Below are 24,216 nucleotides of genomic sequence, written 5' to 3' on the forward strand. Positions count from 1 at the left end.
CCCACATATTGTAAGCGGCACGAGGTGCAAGAGATTAAATAGATAACGCACCTCGTGTCGCAATTAACATACTGTTTAATGGGGAAACTGGTACCAGTCGCAAAGGAGAAAATGGATGACCCCCTTCTATGACAGTGGCAATATTTGCAGGTGGAGAAACCACAAGGATAAGATCCCACTGTTGCAAGCCAGGTAGGGGTACGAGACGGAAGGGTAGACTGGAAACAACTGGGTGAAAGAAAAGACCCCAAAGTACGTGCCCTAGCAGAGAAGCGGCACCCTTTGTCTAGTATTGTCCTGAACTTAGTGTCAGAATTCAACACTGGAAGATATTTCTTCACAATATTTGTAATTTTGTTGAATTCAAGACTGTATTCTGTGACAAAAGTCACCCTGTCGTCTCGGTCCCCACTACAGCTTCTGATTTGTAGAAGTTCACTCCGTGGTTTTCTAGTGCCCCTAAGACGCCCCCAAGCTAGCTGTTTTTTAGTATACCCTCTTTGTCTTAGTCTTTCCTCAACTAAATTGGATTCTTGTTCCAAATCCACTGGGTTGGAGCATTTATGGTGTGTCTAGGATGACAAGAGCTTGCGAGGAGTATGGTATTTCCCGCTGTAGGTTTGCGGTAAGTCCTGGTGGAAACTTGGTGAAGTGAGGTGTCACCAGTCAAGGTCAAGTCCAAATAATCAATGTGTGTGCTGTGATGGTTCATAGTAAAGTTTAGATTAAGTTCGTTGCAATTAACATAAGCTAGAAAGTCATGTAGAAGACCGGGAGGACCCCCCCACACAAGGAGTAATTCATCTATAAACCTGCCATACCAAACGATGTGGGAGGCAAAGGGGTTCTCATCTCCAAAGATGCGGAGCTCCTCCCACCATCCCATGTATAGGTTGGCCAGGGAGGGGGAAAACTTTGCCCCCATAGAAGCTCCGCATCTCTGGAGGTAGAACCCCGAATCGAACATAAAATAATTGTGTGTGAGGAGGTACTCCACGGCTCTCATGAGGTAAGACTGTAGTGAGACGCCAAAAGTAGAGTGTTTGGCAAGATGAAAATTGGGGGCCTTTAAAGCAAGTCCGTGCGGAATGGAGGAATACAAAGAGGCGACATCCATTTTTACCGTTTTACACCTGAATCCATATGTATACATGTGCATACCCAGTGACATCTTTAAACGAACATCCATTGCTAGAAGTTACATGAATTGTCTAAAGTTACATGAATTGTCTTAAAAACCCATACTACTGAATTATGTGCCGGCTTGCTGAACTGGCAGAGCCGTGTTTTGAACCTGGGTTGCCAGTGTCAGAGGCAGAGCCCTTGACCATTACACTATCCAGCCACTGCTGGTTTTCCCATATCCCAGCCACTGCTGGGAATTCCGTAACTATCCCACTGGAAAGATTCACTTCCTGTGCAAAGTTAGTGACACCTCCTGTTACCAAATACTTCCTGTTATCAAACACTTCCTGATTGGACTTCAGTCCTGTCAGTTTAACCTCTCTTCCTATTTAAAGCAAGCCTCACTTCATACTGACACAAAGGTGCTCAAACCTATTGCTTGACCCACTGAGGTAAGTTATCTTCTACTTTATGCTTGCAGTTTATATTAATCCTTTTTGTGTCCATATAAAGCTCTATAGGCTGCCTGGGATTCGGTATAGACCGTGGCCTATACCCAGCTCTACCATGTAACTGTTTCATTTTGAGACATACAATATGAAACCTCCAATCTGTGAGTATTAAGCCTTAGCTATTTGATTTCTGACATCTAAGCTTGTTTGCATGGCCCTGTGTTTAAGTGGGCGGAAAATGTTTTTGTTTTTTTTTGGTTTTAACAATGCTTTATGTAGCAATTATTTTATGTGTTCTTTACCAATTATCTGCTGCGCCAATTGTTGCAATTGTGTGGGTAGTTATTTTGTTTTTATTCCAGTTGTGTTCCCAGTTTTGCCTGAAGAAGTGGGGTCACGCCCGCGAAACGCGTTGCATTTGTGGAGTTGAATAAATTATCTGTCAATTCTGTTTTATCGAGACTCAAGTGAGTTTTCTTTTTTGTAAGATGGAGGTGAGTCCACCTTAACATCCCCCTCTGCTTTTAAACGGTTTTTAAAACGTTTTACTCTACGCTGGCTCCTCTGTATACCGAGTTTTTGCTGATCTTCTAGTCCACCCTTGATGGAGGGGTGCATCCCCATTTACTATCTACAGAGATCGACTTCTTAACCTGAGTGAGGTCAGGTCCTAATGCTCCCCACCTGCATTTAAAGTGGTTGCCTATGGGTAACCCCTGTTTATGAGTACATATACATAAAATTGTATTGAACTCTTCATTTTACCTGACAATACTGCACCATATTGGGCTCTCGATTCTCTTCTTGTTTTCAAGCTTAATTTCGGGGCATAAGGAAAAGACCAAAGTAGTTGGAAGGCTACCTGTTGGTAAAGGTGCTGACTGCTGAATTGTTGGCTTAATGCTAAATTCTTTTGTGCTTGAGTAATCTTTGTGTTTTTCTAGTGTATTTTATTTGCCTTCAAATAGCTTTTTTTTGTCACAGCACCAACTGAATCCCATGAAATTAGTACAGTACCGTAAATGCAAGATAATAGGATAGGCTATATGCAGAAAAAATAAAGTGTGCAACAAAGATTGTTGAATAACCATACCAATGCAAGTCTATTCAGCCTCATAAGACCCTATTCAAAATTCAAGCAGACAACTAAAGGTTCCTTAAAAGCTTAAAGAGAAACTCTGACCAAGATTTGAACTTTATCCTAATCAGTAGCTGATACCCTTTTTACATGAGAAATCTATTCCTTTTCACAAACGGACCATCAGGGGGCGCTGTATGACTGATATTGTGGTGAAACCCCTCCCACAAGAATTTCTGAGGACCGTGGTACTCCTGGCAGTTTCCTGTCTGTGAACCTTGAGGCATTGTGGGAAATAGCTGTTTACAGCTGTTTCCAACTGCTAAAAAAGCATGCAGCAGCTACATCAACTGCCAACAGTAAAAATGTCACCACGTAATAAATGTCAGAATGTAAATCAGGGATTTAAAAGATTTTACTACGGGCAAACACTGACTAAATCATTTATACATATTTATTGAAAAAAATGAAGCAGTTTTTTTTATTACATTATTTTCACTGGAGTTCCTCTTTAAACACTTCAATTTTGGATTATGTTTAGCTCTAAGGATATGGCTTTCTCCCCTACTGTTTTTGTTGTTGTTGTAGCAGTATGTTTTGTTAGACAAGACAAGACAAATAACATTTATATCGCGCTTTTCTCCTGGCGGACTCAAAGCGCCAGAGCAGCAGCCACTAGGGCGTGCTCTATAGGCAGTAGCAGTGTTAGGGAGACTTGCCAGAGGTCTCCTACTGAATAGGTGCAGGCTTACTGAACAGGCAGAGCCGAGATTTGAACCCTGGTCTCCCATGTCAGAGGCAGAGCCCTTAACCATTACACCGTCCAGCGGTCTATATTAACCACTTCACAACTGAGGGGTTTTACCCCTTGAGCACCAGAGCAATTTTCACCTTTCAGCGCTCCTTCCATTCATTCGTCTATAACTTTATAATTACTTATCACAATGAAATTAACTAGATCTTGTACTTTTCGCCACCAATTAGGCTTTCTTTAGGTGGGACATTATGCCAAGAATTATTTTATTCTAAATGTGTTTTAATGGGAAAATATGAAAAAATGTGGGAAAATTTATTATTTTTCAGTTTTCGACCTTTATAGTTTTTAAATAATGCATACTACTGTAATTAAAACCCATGAAATGTATTTGCTCTTTTGTCCCGGTTATAAAACCGTTTAAATTATGTCCCTATCACAATGTTTGGCGCCAATATTTTATTTGGAAATAAAGGTGCATTTTTTTCAGTTTTGCATCCATCCCTAATTACAATCCCATAGTTTATAAAGTAACAGTGTTATACCCTCGTGACATAAATATTTAAAACGTTCAATCCCTAAGGTAACTATTTATGAATTTTTTTTATTGTAATTTTTTGTTGTTGTTGTTTTTTCAGTTACAAAAAAAAAAATTGGGGAGTGTAGGAGGTAATGAGTTAATTTTTTGTGTAAAAGTAATGTATTTGTATATGAAAAATGCTTTAGGGTGTAGTTTTACTATTTGGCCACAAGATGGCCACAGTAACTTTTTGTTTATGCAACCTGCAAGCATACAGGAAGTACGCTTGCAGGAAGGGTTAGGAGGCTGGGAAACAGTTTTTTTTCTCACAATGATCGCTGCTTCTCTGCCCCCCGCTGATCATTGCGGGGGGCAGAGATCAACGACCGGGAAAGATTTTTCCTGTTCATTGATCTCCGGGCGGCGGCGTGCTCGAGCGCGCGGACGAGCGAGCGGGAGCGCGGACAGCGGCGGGAGCGGCGTCGGGTACGGATTTCTCCGTCCCTTCGTGTTAACAGGGTGGAAAAAGGGACGGAGAAATCCGTACCGCTGGAGGTAAAGTGGTTAATTAAGATCACATTTATGTGGATCATTATTATTATTATTTAGTATTTATATAGTGCGAACATCTTCCGCAGCGCTGTACAGATTATGCTGTCTTGTCACAAAACCACTTGAGGACCGCAGTGTTAAACCCCCCCCCCCCCCCCTAAAGACCAGGCCATTTTTCCCTAAATAGGCCACTGCAGCTTTAAGGCCTTGCCGCAGGGCTGCACAACTCAGCACAAGTGATTCCCCTCCCCCTTCTCCCCACCAAGCTTTCTGTTGGTGGGGTCTGATCGCTCCCCCAATGTTTATTTTTTTGACAAATATTTATTTTATTATTTTTCTAATAAACTTTACCAATTTTTGTTTATTTCTTTTTACTAGGACCGTCCTCCCTCCCCCCGCCAGCCAATTCCCATGATCAGCTGTCATAGGCTTCAGCCCATGACAGCCAATAACTTCAGCCTTGTCACATGACTGTCCCCAGTACAGCGCTGCCTTAGATCGCAGCGCTGTCTACTGTTATTAGACGGCGATCGCCGCTGGAAAGCTGATGGCGGAGTGGAGCTAGGTATGGGACGCGTGTGCATTGGTGCGCCCGATCCCCTGCAAACCCCCCCCCCCCCAAGGACTTTACGCTGATCGGTGTTAGGCATTCCTGTGGCTGGCGCCACATGCACACCCATTGGTGTGACGCGGTCACCAAGAGGTTAACTGTCCCTCAGGGAGGCTCACAGTCTAACCCCTACCATAGTCATATGTCTATGTATGTAACATGTAGTGTATGTATCAGTCTAGGGCCAATTTTAGGAGGAAGCCAATTAACTTATCTGTATGTTTTTGGGATGTGGGAGGAAAATGGAGTGCCTGGAGGAAACCCAGATAGTGCTTATCATCACCATGGCTATCGAAAGATAAGGGCAAGGAAAGTGATGTATATGTGCTGTCATAGATAAGGGGGTTGCTAGTTATAATTTAGTGGGGTTCCTAGTTATGATCTTCCAGACCAATGTTCTTGGAATGCCATCAGTATTGTATCTGAGCAGACTTTGCAGAAAGAACATGGAATTTAAACAACAATAGCACATAACAATATCACATATTCTCTTGAACATAAAATGCAAATGGATAAATACAAACTGAAAGTATTATTGATGTGTACCAATGGTCCTGATTCAGCAAGAATTTTTGAAAATGTCCCCCTTTTTTCCACCCTTTCCAGATAATGTGATAACAGCCCCCAATAAGAAAAGACATTTATTTGAGTATCACCTGATTATTAATCACTCCTAGAAATCACTCCATTAAAAAACTAACTTTACAGTGTACCTGAAGGCAGGGCCAGTTCTCTCATGAAGTAAGGTGAAACATTTGCATCAGGCGCAAAGATTACAAGGGCGGCATGTTTGTACTGTATGTTTAACCAGCCGGGCGGTATGGACGAGCTCAGCTCGTCCATTACCGCCGGAGGCTGCCGCTCAGGCCCTGCTGGGCCGATTTTTATCAAATAAAAAGGAGCACATGCAGCCGGCACTTTGCCAGCCGCGTGTGCTACCTGATCGCCGCCGAATCGTGGCGATCCGCCGCGTGCAGCAGCGAAAGAGGGTCCCCCAGCCCCCCGAGCCCAGCGCAGCCGGACCAAACAGTTCCGGCCAGCGCTAAGGGCTGGATCGGAGGCGGCTGACGTCAGGACGTCGGCTGACGTCCATGACGTCACTCCGCTCGTCGCCATGGCGACGAGAAAAGCATAACAAGAAGGGCCGCTCATTGCGGCCTTTCTTGTTACTTCTGATCGCCGGAGGCGATCAGAAGTACGCATTAGGAGCGCCCTCTAGTGGTCTTTCATGCAGCCAACTTTCAGTTAGCTGCATGCAATAGTTTTTTTTTTTATTAAAAAAAACCATCCGGTCGCCAGCCTGGCGATCTTAATAGAACGCCAAGCTGGTTAAACTAACAGCTTACAGTCAGAGTAGGAGGAGAAGCGAGAGGAGAGCGAGGTGAAGAGGTCATCATTGGGGAAAAGCAACTTGTTATGCTGTGTGAAAATACTGACAGTGAGAATGGAGGGAGGCAGGAGAACAGCAGTGTTTCATTTGACTTGCACAGCAGAAGGGAGGAGGTGGAACTGCTGTCCTGACTGACGAGGAACAGCATGGCTGAGGGTGAGCAGTTTTTTTTGTCACAGACTCACAGCCAACCAGTGTGATATTGTGTTGAGCTGCAGCAGGTCATGTGAGAACATTAAATGAAGCAATTGGATCACTTTTTGCGCAGAAATCCTGGGGAAATTTAACACCAGGGAGGTTAACAGTTAGGGGAAAATGTTCTCCTGTGACCATACAGTATGTAAATCTTTCTAACCCTCAAGTCTCAAATATCTTAGGTTTTCTAGAATCTGGTCTAGATTTATGCCTTGTTTATAACTCAGTAAAAGCCACATTCCTGCATTATTAACAGTGACTGGCACTTTCCGACCATCCTTTCTAGTGCAGCCGTTTCTGAGAACAGTTCGCAAGATGCAACCTCCACAGAAGCACTGTACACCACATGGGCTTGTCAGTCATCCTAGATTTTCTGGCTAGAATGCATTTCACACTACAAGATTCTTGGCCTTTGTGGAATTTGACATGCAAGACAACCTTCCTAGTAGCAATCGTCTGAGAAACCAGTGTCTCAGAGATACATGCTCTGGATTTCTTTGCAGATGGTATGGCTTTTACTACTTATGTTCCGTTTTCCTCCCAAAGTGGTCTCATACATCCACAGAAATAACGAATAGACACTGTCTTTAAACCAAAGTGACAGCCATAAAAGTTTATTGTAAGGGTACAAACACTTTAAAGGAAACCTGAAAATACTTAAAAAACAAAGTTTAATTTACCTGGGGCTTCTTCCAGTCATGATGCTCGAATACCCCCAATTACGAATTTGAGTAAATCCGGCCACGACAGAATCTAAATCCGGATACACCGTGATCGTGATCCAGATTTGAATGGGAGCTCCAAATACGACTCTGATTTTAGCCATGATTACATGTAGAATCTGTGATCATGGCCGTGATTTGACTTTAACGTTAATAGCAAAGCCCCCATACATGCTACAATCACCAAAATTGCATGGATTATAAAGGTGATCAGTGGCTACACCATTAAAATTTTTTAAAAAGAACTTTTAGTTTTTGAGAAAATCTATTTTAAAGTTTCAAATGAAAAAAGTATTTGTGATTAAAAACCCGCCAAATCCCGCCGACTTAGCAGTTAATAGCAAAGCCCCCTTACATGCTAGAAAAAATACATTTGCAAGATATGTTAAAAAGAACAGTGGGAACAAGAGGAACTTTTTTTTTCCCAAAAAGACTGTATAGTTTTTGAGAAAATCGATTTTTTAACGTTTCAAAGGAAAAAAGTATACATGTGAATGCGGTAAATACAGTATATTAACTGTCATTTACCGCATTTAAATGTATACTATTTTCCTTTGAAACTTTAATACATATAGGTAGCCAGGTATAGGTGCCCCAGTACAGGTTAGCCAGCTATATGTGCCCCCAGTATCAGTATAGGTAGCCAGGTATAGGTACCCCAGTAATGGTAGCCAAGTATAGGTGCCACCAATATAGGTATCCAGGTATAGGTCCCCCAGTTTAGGTAGCCAGGTATAGGTGCGCCCAGTAAAGATAGCCAGTATAGTTATCCCCAGAATATGTTAGCAAAGAATAGGGGTCCCCACTAAAGTTATCTACCTAAAGATCAGGTATTATAGGTGCCCACCAGCCCCTGAAACCACGCCCCCCCCTCCCCTCCGCCATTAATCACCAAGCCTGATCGCAACAGCTCCGATCCCAGTTGCTGCCGCTGCACACAGCCCCTTTTCTTTGTGGAGCATCCAAAGTTGCCATCATAACATCATCAACATAATGACTTCAGACGCTCGCACAGAGAAGAAGGGGCTGTGTGCGGTGGCAGCAGCTGTGATCGGAGCTGCTGCAATCAGCACGGGTGAGATGCATGGTGAGTAGTGGCGCCGGAGATTGCTTGGGGGGGGGTCACCTATACTACCCCTATTCCTTGCTAACCTATTCTGGGGGGGGGGGGGAAATCATCAGAAATACTTTGTCAGGCTTACCGTTATTAGCTTTTTTTTCTTTTCTTGCCCGACACAGTATTGGGCATACTGCTAAGGAGATTAAAAGTTATTATGCTATTGCATATCTTTTAGAGCAGAGAGGAAGTTCTGAGTTCAAGTCTGCTTTAATCCCCCCAAATCAAGGTCAAGGTGCAATGCCTTCCCTCACACCGTAGCAAATCAGCATGTTTTTCCTGAACGTCTTCCCACCCCCCAGCAATTACATTTATATCCGGTGTGTGTGTGTGTGTGTGTGTGTGTGTGTGTGTGTGTGTGTGTGTGTGTGTGTGTGTGTGTGTGTGTGTGTGTGTGTGTAGGGGGGGTGATGTCTTCTGCCCCATGCTGGCGGAGTCATTGGGGTCACCACCCTCTTGCACTAGTGCAAGGAGGCAACCCATTAATTAGGGTGGGGGAGCTGGCAAGGCAAACGTGCTCTAGATCCACAATGCAATGTTCAGGCGCTGGATTAATACTTTATGTGGTACAAAGTGATACTGGAGGGGATCGAAGAGTCAGGCTTCGTCCAATATTTCAGTCCAAGTAGCATGCATGCAACTATATTACATGGTGCAGCGTGGTGCCGGAGTGGATCAAAGTGTTGGACTTAGTCCGGCACTTTTATCTGAAGGTGCTGATCAGGACCGGGCCGAGGCAGAAGTGAGAGAGGCTCCAGACTCAGGGCGCAGTATAGGAGGGGGCGCACAGCTCACTCAGCTACCATTGCCCTATTGTGTTTGAAGCAGAGTGAAATAAGAAAAGGGGATACATGGCAGGGACTGCAAGCCAGATAACTAGAGATTAAGGTGTTGGGGGCCCTGGGGCGCCTCTAACTCTAATAGCAATCAGTGTGTGATGGCTGGGGTGGGAGAGATGGAGGGGCGCACTTTGGTGTCTCAGCCTTGGGTGCTAAAGGACCTTGTCCCAGCTCTGGTGCTGATGCCCTGTCAGATTATATCCAGTGGCGGCACCTCCAGCTGCTGCCATATAGCTCCTTCTTGTAAATAGTCCAACATCAGGCAGGGGCGTTTTTAGGATCCTAAGAGATCCGGGGCACTTTTGGGCACTCCAGCCAAAAGATGGGTGTGGCCATGGACTAGCATGTGGGTGTGGTCATGGGTGGAGCCAGATTTACATGAACTTAACAGCAGTCTAAGTAGGTCTGCCCAGAAAAATGTTGGATGAAGCCCCCCTCTCCATTAATACAAAAAAAACAAAACACAAAAATGCAGCATATCACATAAATAGAGTTATCTGGCTCCTGTGCTGGCTGGTCTGGCCTTCAGCTGAGGGAGCTGGCCTGCTGCCAGTCCCCCCATAGCATTCCCTGGCCTTCTAGTGGACCCCTTCCCCTGCTCCCACAGGCCTCCCACAAGGCACCACAACTCCCAGCATGCTCCCATAGAAGAACCACAGCTTCCTGCATGCCCCCATAAAGGCATCACAGCATCTAGCATGGCATCACAGCACCCAATATGCCCACATAGAGGCACCATAGCACTCAGCATGCCCCCTATTGCTGTGTGCTGTTATGACATGCTGGGTGCTATGGTGCTCTATGGAACATGCTGGATGCTGTAATGCCATGCTGGGTGCTGTGGTGCCTTTCTGGGGCATGCTGGGTACCGTGCGGTGTCCTGCTGGGTGCTGTGATGGCTCTACTCTGCCTGGGGGACATCCTGGGCACCACAGAATAGAGGGCACGTGCCACTGATCTTTGGGGCTAGCAATGCCCCTGTTATCCGTACTACACATACAGTTGACATGACAAGACAAGACCCAGAACATTTATATTCCGCTTTTCTCCTGGCAGACTCAAAACGCTTGAGCTGCAGCCACTAGGGCGCGCTCAGTAGGCAATAGTAGTGTTAAGGAGTTTAGACCAAGGACTCCTTGCTGAATAGATGCTGGCTTACTGAACAGTAAGAGCCAAGATTCAATCCTTGGTCTCCTTTGTTAGAGGCAGAGCCTCTAATGCTGGACATACACGGCAGGATTATTCCTTATCAATCGAGCCGCTGATGGCTCGATTGATAATTTTCGACAGGTCCGATGACCCCGCTCGATCCCCGCGGGTGGACAATAGCGGGGAATCAAGCGGAAGATAAGGAGCACCCGCGGGGACGAGCGGGAAGCGATCCGGATGGCAGCGGGGACGCGCAGGGACGCGGCGGGGGTCGATCCAGCGGCTAATCGAGCCGCCGGATCGACCCGTGTATTCCCAGCATTACACAGTACACTATCCAGCCACAATTCATTATCTCATAAGTTTATTTTCACTTCAGATTTGCTTTAAAAAGGAACAAGATAACAAAACAAAAAAAAAACCCGAGCGTCTGTAATTTTAATGCTGGCAGGATCGGTGAGTGTCAGTGGCAATAACTCATCCCACACATCCATAATCATTAGAGGTCTGAAAACCAGCCTTATCACCCTAATGACCGTTTGTACACACGCCCGATTTGATGTCCAAACGACCGGTCGTTTGGAAAAATCAGACGTGTGTATGTACCTTTAGGGTGAGGTAGATCATGAGATAGGTTAGAGGTCAACTCACAACTACAAAGGAGAAGATTGATAATAATCTGAAGATAGCTGGGACCATAGTTAAGCCAATTGAAATCTTGGAGTATCTGCAAGGTCCCCCTGCTGAAAAAGACACATGTAAGGGCTGGTTCAGACGGACGTTTGGAGGCGTTGCGTTTGCTGGCGTCGCGTTCAGCAGCGTTCGTGTGCGTTTGGATGCGGTCGCGTTTTTTCTTCCCCTAGGGGGACATTAGCCGTCGCGGTTAACCTCCCCTGGAAGCTACATGTAGCTTCCAGGGGCTCCTTGAACGCCAGAGAAAATCGGGACCCAAACGCCGCGTTTGTGTAAACGCGCTTGAAAGCTTGGTACAAACAAACACCAAGCCCTGAACGCTGGCTGTAAACGCTCTGCAAACGTCCGTCTGAACCAGCCCTAAAGGTTTATCTTAAGTTTGTCAGAAAACATCTAAATGATCCAGAGAATGAATGGGAGAAAGTGCTGTGGTTAGATAAGACCAAAACTGCAATTTTTGCAGGAAGAGAAATACTGACTATGACCCAAAGGAAACCATCCGCATGGTCAAGCAGCCAAAGATTTAGAGGGTTTCTGTAAAGAGGAGTGAGCAAAAAAAACCCTCCTTAAATGTGAGTAAATATAGTGACCAGCTACAAGAAACATCTTACCACTGTGCTAGCCAAGGGTTTTCTCATCAAAGTATTGTTTTGGAAATCAACTTCTTTCACTCAATGACAATTAAACTACCAACAAATGAAAATGAAACTACCATCAAAATAAAAAACTGTTTATTTGTGAACTGGCAAACCTAGAAAATGTAACGATCTGCTAGTGTGTGTGAGCACTAGCAGACAGACAAATATCAGACGTTCCCTAAAATGGAAAGGTCTTACAGACAGTGTCAGTAGAAGGCAGCACTAACACTGAGTACAGATCAAGAGAATGGTCAAACAAATCAGGTCGGTAACAGATCAGATTGGTAAGGTACAAAATCGGCAGGCAAAATCAATGTGAGTAATCAGGCAGAGGTCGGCAACAGATCAGATTAGCAGAGGTACAGAATCGGTAGGCAAAGAGAAGTCAGAGAAACAGGCAGAAGACAAACACAGTATAAAGGTGCCCATACACTCGTCAGATTGGCAGCAGATAGATAAGAAATGCGTCTGATGATCTATCTGATGCGTTTTTAGAACATTTTTTACCAGGATAGAATTCCAATAGATTTCAGTTTGAAATCTATTGAAATTCGATCTGATGGCATTTTTTTTGCCATCAGATTTCCATTAAGGCCAATGCAAACTGATAAGCAATCTCATCAGATCGACCTAAATTTTCCACCCTGCAAGTTCGATGGAAATCCATCGAAATCGGCCGTCGATCGGTCGATTGGCCAACCGATTTGCGATCGATCGATCGATCGACCGCGATCGATCGGTCGGCCAGAAAATCGGCTGAGTGTATGGGCTGCTTTATCAATATATAATAAGCTGAGCTAGTATGGAATCCCCGGGGTCCTGCTGGTTCAAGCCACACACAGACTGACTAAGGTCTGAAGCCTTCATTGCGAAGTGTTAGCTAGAGCAGACAGTGAGCAAGTGTCAGAACGGCGCTTAAGAAGCCCGGGTAAGCAGGAGAACATGCCCCCAAGCCGCTTGGCCAATCCAGAAATGGAGGTGGAGCCATGCGTGTCAGCTGACACGCTTCCTTAGAGCATAAGAGAAGCGACGCTGACAGCGCATGCGTCCGCTCTCATTTACAGTCTGAGTATCATGCGGCCAGGTCCCCGCAGGAACGCCGCCAACACCATCCCTGCCAATGCGGCCAGCCGCACCGGAAGTCCCAGATGCGCAACTGACATGGTAAGCGCAGGATTACTGACAGAAATTAAGAAGGGAATCCGATAATAATTTCCTTTGGTTCACACTTTCAGGTAAAATGTCCCATTTTGCCAGATTGCAGTGGAATGTGAAAACTGACAGTAAATAGATCCTATGTTATTCATAGCATCTGCTTACACTGTAAATTGGAATGCAATCGGAGCACTGTCGGATCGCATCACAATCGGAAAGTCACGACTTGCATGATTTTTCCGGATCGTGATTGCATTCAGACCACAAACGCATGGGCACTGATGAAACAAAAAGTCAATAGAAATGCAGTGTTTCTTTCACATTTGGTGAAAAAAAAGCAAAAGCTTTTTTTCCCCAAAGGTTCTTCTTCCTGTTTGGGGTTTATATAGCTTCCAGGTCACTGCTATCTTGACAGCACAGGTCACAAAGTGAGCTGCTGCAGACATGACTGAGGTTAGGTCTTACAGCACAGAGGACCTCATAGTAAATGTGCAGCAATACCCTGCCCTGTATGATAAGGGTCATGTAGATTACCCAACTGTATGTCCATGGATGCTTTCCCCTACTACACAAGGAGCGATCTAAGCATGGTTATTACCTCCATAAACTAAATATTGTTTTCACAGTGGGGTGGGGTACTTTGATGATGCAGATACAGTATCTCACTAATATTATAAATGCAAAAGTTTGGATGTTTGTTACTCAATCATGCAACAAACTGCAGCCATTCTTACACTGTTAATGGTAGGGTTCTCACAGTTGGTCACTGGGTGACTGGGATTAAAGGGGCAATATGGCGAACAATTGTAAAATGTAAAATATGTGCAAACATATACAAATAAGTACATTTTTTTCCAGAGTAAAATGAGCCATAAATTACTTTTCTCCTATGTTGTTGTTACTTACAGTAGGTAGTAGAAATTTGACAGAGGTGACAGGTTTTGGACTAGTTCATCTCTTCATGGGGGATTCTCAGAAATGTATTTATTTTCAAAAGCACTAAGTGAATGGCAATAGCTCTGTCCAACTGCCAAAAAACTTTGTAGCGAGCAGGGAGGCTGGCCAGCATCATTGTTTAAAGGAGTTATCAGGGAAAATTTAATTAAATAAGTGCTACTTACCGGAGGCTTCCTCCAGCCCCATGCTCCCAGCATGTCCCTTGCCGCAGCTCTCCCCGCAGCCGTTCGCCGCAGCTCCGACCCGGTCCCCGGCGATGAGGTCAGGCCGACCTCCAGGTCGGCCTGTACTGCGCCTGCGCGAGCGAGTTTATATATCACAAAAGAGATGCGGACTCCGGAACTCAGAAACAGGATTCTTTTATTCAAGCACGGTACAAAAACAGGTTACAAAAGGTAAGAAGAAGTCTGTGTCAACAGCTGTTACACGTTATCACACGCCTCGTCAGGACACCCAGACCTGCATACGTTTGAACGTCTTTAAAATGCCTTAGCCATAGGATTCATTCTTGAGGGGTTTTTATATTTAGACCAAAAAACATCTGTGGGATTCTGCATTAGTAAACAATAATGACTACTATCTTGTAATCCTTCTCTCTCGCTGTCATCTCTGTTCTTAACCACAATTCCCCCCCCCCCCCCCTTTTGTCTTCCTCTCTAATATTGGCAAGACTGGCCATTTATGTCTAAACTCTTCCAAAGCTCTGGCCACCCCCCCGACCTGCGTTGCCATGGCGAACCGCCAGCTGGGAAGCAGCCTATTAGGCTGTGGCTGTTGAGCTATGGGTTGGCCAAGGTGACACAGGCTGCCAGGATAGTGTGCGTTAAGGCTCATACACATGTCCAACTTAATGCACAACCAAGCGCACAACATGACCCACCATAAAAAAAGCTGTACGTACATACATGCCAACCTACTAAACAACCAACTCACTTAACCTCCTTGCCGGTCTAAAAAATCCGGCAAGGAGGCTGCGCCGCACTTTTTTTAAATTTTTTTTTTTTTAAATCATGTAGCGAGCCCAGGGCTCGCTACATGATAGCCGCTGAGCGGCAGCATCCCCCCACCCACTCCGATCGCCTTCGGCGATCAGAGTATGCAGGAAATCCCCTTGAGAACGGGATTTCCTGCAGGGCTTCCCCGGTCGCCATGGCGACGGGGCGGGATGACGTCACCGACGTCATGGACGTCATAGGGAATCCCGATCCGCCCCTCAGCACTGCCTGGCACTGATTGGCCAGGCAGCGCAGGGCTCTGGGGCGGGGGGGAGCGACTCGGCGCGGCGGATTGTGGCGGATCGGCGGCGAGCGGCGGCGAGCGGAAGTTACAAGCAGCTAGCAAAGTGCTAGCTGATTGTAACAAAAAAAATTATGCAAATCGGCCCAGCGGGGCCTGAGATATCCTCCTGCGCAGGTTACCCCGAGCTGAGCTCGGGATAACCGGCAAGGAGGTTAAATACTATGCGTGCAAGCTAAACGGCAAACTGCACAACATGTCTGCATTCAAAGACAACAAAGTTGTTCAAAAGTTTTGTACAGCAGGAGACATTGGCAGCGCATCCAAACAGAGGCTGCACCCGAATTGACTACCTGCAATAGATGTGCAGAGCTCCACAATTGTGGACTAAAATACACAACATGCATTCAAAACAGGTACAGCAAAGGAGGACGTTAGCTTCAGTATAAATAATATGTGCACAAATTATTCCCTACTAGACTTCCCCACGGCGGTGACGGGTCCTCTCGGGGAAGACCTACCGCTAGTCTAACGATAAAAACACAATTTTTTCCTAGTGCTGCTAGTCATAAAATGGTATACACATTTCTCTCAAACAGACATCAAACAAATGACAGCGCTCATAGGCTGCAACTAAATTGTAGACCAACAGAGGCATGCAGAGCCCCACAGGGCTAAATACATGCCTTGCATTCAAGGCATGTATTTAGCCCTGTGGGGCTCTGCATTCTGTTGGGCCCCTTTTATTCTTGTTGTTGGATAGCCAGCTTTTAAATAAATGGTTACACTTAGAGTGACACTCTGTTTGCATTTTTTTACGTCAATATCCTGATATTGGACAGGTTCCAAGGCGAGAGATTGGAAAGACTTTGGAGTTCTGGAAAACAGCTGTTTGGTTTCTGGATTAATGAACGCGAGTTCTACAACCTTATAATGTGGGTTGTTTGCATCTGGTAAGCCCCTTTTTTTAACTTCTGGGCGAGGGTGATCACAGGAATATATAGAAGGCTTGAATACCACAATGGTGAAGTTCTAAGAGACTGTGTACTACATCCCCTTTCTATTATGATGACATGCGCTGATATATATAATATTATTTGCCATATACAGTTGGAAATGTGTTTTTATTCACCTTACGTATATGTTCCTGAAGTCCTTTCACCCCATACATTCTTAATACAAACCACAATTTTAAAGAGCGAAATCTTCTTCCAAGTGGGATCTGCCAGTGCTGTTGATGAAACCGTGAAAAACATTTACATTTGTGTTCAAAACAATTTCTGTACAATTCCTAAAAAACTTTAAGCTTTCTATAGACCTGAGTTAAGTGTTTACAGATCCAATAATTAATCTTACTACTGGTACTCCAAATTGTGATCCCACAACCGCACCCAGAAAATGTGATCAGCAATTTAATGTAAAACACTCTGACATTTAGTGTTCATGCATGGTAGCTTGCCTTTTGCTCCCTCTTACAATGTGCTCATGTTTCAGTACCACCAACAGGCACCTCATTTCCAGTATCAACAGGCTTTGTTGATGATACAGCCTGACTCTGCCAAGCAGGGCCGGGCCGAGGCATAGGCTGGAGAGGCTCCAGCCTCAGGGCACAGTGTAGGAGGGGGCGCAGAATTCATTCAGCTGTCATTCCTAATTGTGTATGAAGCAGAAAGAAATAAGAAAAGGGGATACATAGCAGTGACTGCACGCCAGATAACTAGATATTAAGGTGTTGGGGGGGTTGTGGGCCCTGTGGCGCCTCTTAGTCTAATAGCAATCAGTGTGTGACGGCTGGGGTGGGAGGGATGGAGGGGCACACTTTGGTGTCTCAGCCTTGGGTGCTGGAGGAGCTTTTCCCGGCTCTGCTGCCAAGCTCCAGTCTGTTGTCCAGCTAGACTCTGCCATGTCCCAGTCGACTGTTTAGCCAGGCAATGCCTGCTAACCTGCCAGACCATTCTCTTCTTTTAATTCTCCTGCTCCTAAATTCCAGACTTTTTTCTTAATCTAGCATTAAGATTCCCTGGCAGCTGATGTCCTCCAACATTCAAGTGTCTGCACTTTGATCTTCTGAGCTCTGAGATCTAGCCTTACTAGACTACTTCTGCCCAGTCACATTTGAGTGCTTCTCCTATCAAAACTTTTTTTTACCTCAGCCTCAATAACTGTTTCCATTTCCTATGAGACCTTTTATGGTCCATGTGCCTGGGGTCATTCTGGTCCTTCTGGGGCACATATTTCTTCAGGTCCTTGGTCCCCCTTTGGAGACAAAGCATTTTATGTGGCCCATTATGCTGCCAGGATTACTAGTCCTGACCTAAGTGTATTTGTTTTTTGGCCAGGGGAGTCTGTTAATAAGTTAATACGATATTGCCCAATGTCTGTCTGCAAATGATATCGGAGTTTAAGGACATCCTATTCAGCATTGGTCCTTACCATTTTGCTTAAAATTGCAGCCATTCATTTGGTGTTCTGGAGTTCTGCTCATCAGCAGTGGCAGATATGTATTGAGATGGCTCAGGAGATCCTGGCAATTGAAGTCTTCTAATTATACTGGAGCAGCTGTGGCACTGGTCTAGACTGGGAATCATCTGAAGTTCCCAGAAGCTGCACCTTAAAGTGTACCAGAGCTGACATACAGTAAAAGTTTTATACATACCTGGGGCTTCCTCCAGCCCCGCGAATCGCTCCCACGCCGCCATCCTCAGTCTTCTCCCTCTTCAGTACCAGGTCCCTTCACTTCAGCCAGTCGCGGCTGGAAGAAGCCCCAGGTATGACTAAAACATTTACTTTATGCCAGCTCTGGCTTCTGTTAAGGGGAATGGGATTGTAATGTTGTGGATCATGCTTATCAACAAGATGGCTTTCTACAAGCATTAATGGATAATTCTCTGCCAGCTACACCGTGCTTCATGTGTGTCTGGTCTACTGTGTTTCTACTTCTCACCAGCAGGTGGCCTTTCTGCAAACATTATTCTACATCTGCAACTCCTTCATTCAAGGAATCCACCCTTTCAGGAACATTGCTAGATGTTCAGCTCAGTTGGCTTCAGTTTATTGCTGTTACTGTACTCTAGGTCCTGCTTACAGATCTTTTTGGCTCCCAATCCTGTTACTGTGATCCTGACCGATCCTTGCTTCCTGATTCAGGTGTTCTGCCTGGTCTCACTGTGCAAAACACAACCTCCTACCTCTCAGATAGGACCTTCAGAGTTGCCCACTCCAGCACCACCTCTTCTCCACGTCCCCTCACTGCTGGAGTTCCCCACAGCTCAGTCCTCAGACCTCTCCTTTTCTCTAGCTACACATATGGTCTTGGTCAGCTCATCAACTCCTTTGGATTCCAATATCACCTATATGCTGACGATACCCAGATCTACATTTCAGCACCTGACTTGGATATCTTAACAGCTCGTGTTCCTGACAGTCTCATTGCAATCGCCTCCATGTCCTTCCGCTTATTAAAACTCAATAAGGACAAGACTGAAATGGTAATCTTACCACCTCACAACTCAATGACCCTGCCAAACATCACTATTTCTGTTGATGGCACTTCCATAACACTTGACCCCAGGCTCGCTGTCTAGGTGGCATTTTGGTCTCAAGTCTCTCATTCAAACCACGCATTGACAAACTATCCTCCTCTTGTCGCCTCCACCTAAAAAACACCTCCCGCATCTGTCCTTTTCTCACACAGGACACTACCAAACTTCTGATCACAGAGGCGCCAAGCTCGCTGATATAATACAGATGCTGTGACTCCTACTGTATTTTGCCTGAGGAAGCAAGATGTATGGCCCGTGAAACGCGTTGCATTGTTTTTTGGAGTTCCGAATAAATTGTTGACTGTCTGAATCGCAGTCCTTGCCTGTGTCTGTTTGGAGGGGGTAAGACCACCGCTGTCTCCTCTGTTTAACCAGTTGGTTTTTTAAGTTCATTTAATTACCTTTTATTCTTTTGGCGCCTCTGTATCTTGTACAGTACATTGAGTCCACCCTGGGTGGAGGGTTGTTACCCTATTTTCCTGTCTACAGAGAGCGACTTTTTATTCCTGAGTGGGGTCAGGATTGTTCTCCCCACCTGCCTATACAGTGGTTGCCTATTGGTAACCCTGGTTTGTAAGTATAATTTTAACTTCTCATTTATTTTGTTGTCCCCAAGACGAATTACACTATTGGGGCTCTTGGTGTCCCTCTGCTTTAAACTTCTGATGCGTGCCCTGATTATTTCACGACTAGACTATCGCAACTCTTCTCTGCGGTCTTCCTGCCAACCGCTTAGACCCGTTACAGTCCATCATGAACTTGCTGCATGATCCATCCACCTCTCCTCCCACTTCTCCAGCCCAATCCCCCTCTGTCAGTCCCTTCACTGGCTGCCAGTTACACAAAGGATACAATTGAAAATCTGTATGCTGGGTACACACGTTGTGATTTCCCGCTCGATCCCGAGCTCGATCCCGGTCAATCGATTATTTCTGGCATGTTCGATAGGGTCTCGATCAATACAGCTGTCGATTTACTCATGTTACGTATGCAAAATCGTCAGCTGTATCCATCGAAACCCAATCGAACATGTCAGAAATAATCGTTCAACCGGGATCGATCCCGCGGAAGGAGCAGGAAATCGCAACGCGTGTACCCAGCATTACTCTCACCTACAAAGCTTTCCACAACCTAGCTCCTTCCTAATCTAAATCAACTTATTTCCAGATACCATCCTACACTCAATCTCTTCTCTACTAACAATATTCTTCTATTTTCTTCCCTGGTCACCTCTTCTCACTCCCGCTTACAAGACTTCTCTTGATCCTCTCCCCTTCTCTGGAACACTCTCCCTCAACACATCTGTCACTCACCCACACTTACTCTTTTTAGACGCAATCTGAAAACTCACCTCTTCAGGCAAGCATACTCTCTTTTCTAGGAGACTGCCCACTGACCACCATTTCTACCACTCCATACACAGCTCCCCTTTACCTTCTGTCCTATACCTTAAACTTTTAGACTGTAAGGCCTTTTGGCCAGGGCTCTTTCCCTTTTGTCTCACAATGATGTGTAATGGGTATAAATACCTCCTACCCCGTGTAACAATATGTAGTTAATTTGTTCACTGCATTAGCTGTTATCCACTCATGTCTTGTATCAACTGTTGTATTTATTTTGTATTGTTATACCCTGTATGCTGTTGCACAGTGCCACAGAAGATGCTGGTGCTATATAAATCAATAATAATAATAAAAATCATATGCTATAAAACCTGCGGATTTAAAGTTGCTGTAGCTAGTTATTAAAAGTGAGGTGGAAATGGTAACCACCTATGTATACAGTGAAAGGCAAGATCTCAAACTGCGGTCTCATTTGTTTCTGTATTTTCATCAGGGAGTTAGGCAGGGTAGTGTTGAGAAATCCTGTGTATTATTGTTTATCATCATAATTTAGTATTTATATAGCGCCAACATCTTCCGAAGGGATGTACAGAGTATATTGTGTTGTCAGTTAACTGTCCCTCAGAGGGGCTCACAATCTAATCCCTAATATGGTGATTTGTCTGTGTATATATCATCTTGTGCATGTATCATGGTCTAGGGCCAATTTAAGGGGAAGCCAATTAACGTATCTGTAGGTTTTTGGGATGTAGGAGGAAAACTGGGTGCCTGGAGGAAACCCACGCAGACACGGGGAGAACGTACAAACTCTGTGAAGATAGTGCCCTGGCTGAGATTCGGACCAGGGACCCAGTGCTGCAAAGTTTGAGTGCTAAACACTAGGCCACCGTGCTTATTAGTGGCAGTATGAAAGAATTGACATTATACCTTTGAGTACAGTCAATGTTTTCATACTTGGTTTATGGTATACCTGTTGACTCTGCGGGAGGCAGAGAAGGATGCCCAGGCAGCACTTTTGTGGAGCCTGTTAACCAACACAGTGACATCTTAAAGCGGTATTGTCACCATGAAAATCACATTTTATTAACAGCAACTGGTCTGAGTGTATTAAGTGATAAAGATGCTAATCCTGCATTCAAAACTTTTTCTGCGGTTTATGATTTGGAGTTATCACATACTTAAGGAGCACTGGCCCTTTAGTAGTCTGTGCCAAAGAATTGCATGCTGGGGTTTCTTTTTATCTATAATGTATTCCTCCTCTTTCCTTTATTTCCCTGCCAGCTGCTCATCTGAAACCTAATCCCCTACTCACTTGTGTTTACAAGCAAGGCTGAGGCGACTCAGCGATTGGAGGAGACAAGAAAAAAAGTAAAGGGCAGAAATGACATCACGAGTTAGCCTTAACTGTGGGCAAAAGACATGGCCCCCACTAACAGATTTCTCTTCATTTACTATATAACATTCACTGAAATCAAAACGTGGACAGTATAATACATGTGTTATGTAAGTAGATCAAGTATTTCTACTTATATATATGTGTTTTTTTTTCCCTGGCATAGTATGGCTGATCATACTGCTTTAAAGAGGCACTGTAGTGACAAATTATTCAGGATTTCTACTTTTACGTAAATTATCCTGGTTTCAACTTCAGAAGCTCTTCCTACATCTATATATTGCTGTATGTAGCCATGCTCTCCCAGTGATGTCACAGCCTATAAATTAACGGACCACTGTTATAAATGATATATTTTGAACCAAATATGTTTAGTGCTGGTCCATAAGGTTCTAAAGTTACCAGCAATATATATATTTTTTTAAATTGTTCCACAGAAAGGGAAAAAAAAAAAACTTACTTTATAGGAAGAGTCCGGTCCCAGCACTTGTTTCCACGACATGAAACGCACTATTGCTCTGTAGGGGAGCATAGTCAGCCTTTTATACAGCTAATATATTGCTTCCCCCTAGCCTTCATGGACTGTTCCTTTGAGCGCAATGTAGCTGTCCTTGAAGACATGCTGATGTCACTGAGCCTTGGGTTGTTATAACCACAAGAACCATCTACATACTGTAAGGTACATCTAATGTATTTGGTTCAAAGCCTATCATTCATGATAGTAGTCCTTTAATTGTGATGGAGGAAACCGTTCTGAAGCATTAACTTACCCTGTAATCTGTCACAAGACCTGAAACATAAAAAAATAAAATTTTTATTAGATCAGAATATTACATTTGTGGATTACTGATAAATCATTAAAAAAAAAATCTTATGAATACATTATGTAGTGCTGATATGTTTTCTGCAGCATTTTACTGAGTATATTGAACAGTCTGTCAGTGATTTCCCCTCAGAGAAGCTGAAATTCTTACCGCAGACCGCAGTCAGTTTTTAGTGAAACACAATAAATCTACTAGTATAATATTGGGACCTATAGAGGAAAACAGAGAGCCCATTCAAGCATGAAGAGGAAATACTCCATGTAGATAGTGTCTTAGCTAGGCTTGAATCTGGGACTCTAATTCTGCAGGGAGAGATTGCTACCTATAAGGGAAAAGTGAACCATTTCCATGGAATAAACATGTCACAACTACATAGTGCGCATGCGCAGAGCGATCCTGGCCATGGCCACGTGATCAAGGACGCGCAGCGCCTGCACACTGCTCACCAACCTAGTTGACCCAGAAGTAGCTTCAGGGGGCCTTTATAAGGCAATGGAGGGGGACGGAGAAGAACGAGGGGAGCAGTGGGACAATTGTTAATTTAAGAACACTAAGGTACACTAAGACGAACTTTAAAGGACATCTGAAGCAAAAGGATGTGGAGGCTGCCATATGTATTTCCTCTGCCTGTTCAGTAAACCAGCGCCTATTCAGTAGGAGACCTTGGGCAAGACTCCCTAACACTGCTACTGCCTATAGAGCGCACCCTTGCCCGGGTATGTATTTGGCTGGTGTCGGCTCCACCCACTTTTTCTAATCCTAACAATTACTCAATGACCAAGTTTGTGAGCTGTGTGGTCTTTGGCATCAATAATTTGCATTGAAATGAGAAAAATCTGATGGGTTGTTTGTGGCTCCACCCCTTTTCTGAATTTGAACCCCAGTCACCCAATGACCAACTGTACCAGGTTTGAGGCCTGTGCCATTAACAGTGCAAGAATGCAGCAATTAAATATTCCCTTGAAAAGCAATAGGTGAAGCTTTATACACTTTTGTAGGCTCCACCCACTTTTCTGAATATTAATCCCATTCACTGAGTGACCAACTGTGCAAAGTTTAAGAACCCTCCCATTAACAGTATAAGAATGGCTGCAGTTTACATTTTCCCAGTGAAATTTGTATTTGTCTCCACCCACTGATGACCCGGCATTGCCCGGGTATGTATTTGACTGGTGTTGCTTCCGCCCACTTCTTCTAACCCTAACGTACAAACACTCAATGACCAAGTTTGTGAGCTTTGGGGTCTTTAGCATCAATAATTTGTATATTCCCATAGAAATTAAACAAATCAGATGGCTGTTTGTTGCTCTGCCCCTCTCCAGCATTTGAACCCCAGTCACCCAATGACCAATTGTAGCAGGTTTGAGGCATCTGCTATTACCAGTGTAAAAATGGCAGCAATTTAAATATTCCCCTTGAAAATCAACAGGTGAATTTTGATTGGCTATTATAGGCTCCACCCACTTCCCTGAATATTAATCTCAGTCACCCAGTGACCATCTGGGCAAAGTTTGGGAACCCTGCCATTAACAGTGTAAGAAGGCCTGCTGTCTACATTTTCCCAGTGAAATTTGGTTTTGGCTCCGCCTACTTTTTGTAACCTGGACATACAGTCACTCAATGACCAAGTTTGTGAGCTTTGGGGTCCTTGGCATCAATAATTTGTATTTTCCCAAGAAATTAAACTGTTTGTGGCTCTGTCCCCTTTTCTGAATTTGAACCCCAATGACTAACTGTACCAGGTTTGAGGCTTGTGCCATTAACAGTGCAAGAATGGCAGCAATTTTAATATTCCACTTGAAAATCAACAGGTGATTTTGATTGGCTTTTTTAGGCTCCACCCATTTTAATGAATATTACTCCCAGTCACCCAGTAACCAATTGTGCAAAGTTTGAGAACCCTGCCATTAAAAGTGAAGAAGGGCTGCAGTT

The 24,216-nt window shown here is 44.5% G+C and overlaps 1 protein-coding gene across 2 annotated transcripts in view; it reads right to left on the reverse strand.

Annotated features, from left to right (window-relative positions):
• Positions 1–24,216, reverse strand: part of DDC (dopa decarboxylase) — a 203,312-nt gene that overhangs the window by 55,760 nt on the left and 123,336 nt on the right. For both annotated transcript variants that reach the window (XM_068234545.1, XM_068234546.1), the window contains exons 11-12: positions 22,231–22,250; positions 16,315–16,413 (exon numbers count right to left, since the gene is read on the reverse strand). In XM_068234545.1, the coding sequence (XP_068090646.1) occupies positions 16,315–16,413; positions 22,231–22,250 (119 nt within the window). The remainder of the gene's footprint in view (positions 1–16,314; positions 16,414–22,230; positions 22,251–24,216) is intronic.

This window comes from Hyperolius riggenbachi, chromosome 5 (genome assembly GCF_040937935.1).
Source record: "Hyperolius riggenbachi isolate aHypRig1 chromosome 5, aHypRig1.pri, whole genome shotgun sequence".
NCBI classification, from domain to species: Eukaryota; Metazoa; Chordata; class Amphibia; order Anura; family Hyperoliidae; genus Hyperolius; species Hyperolius riggenbachi.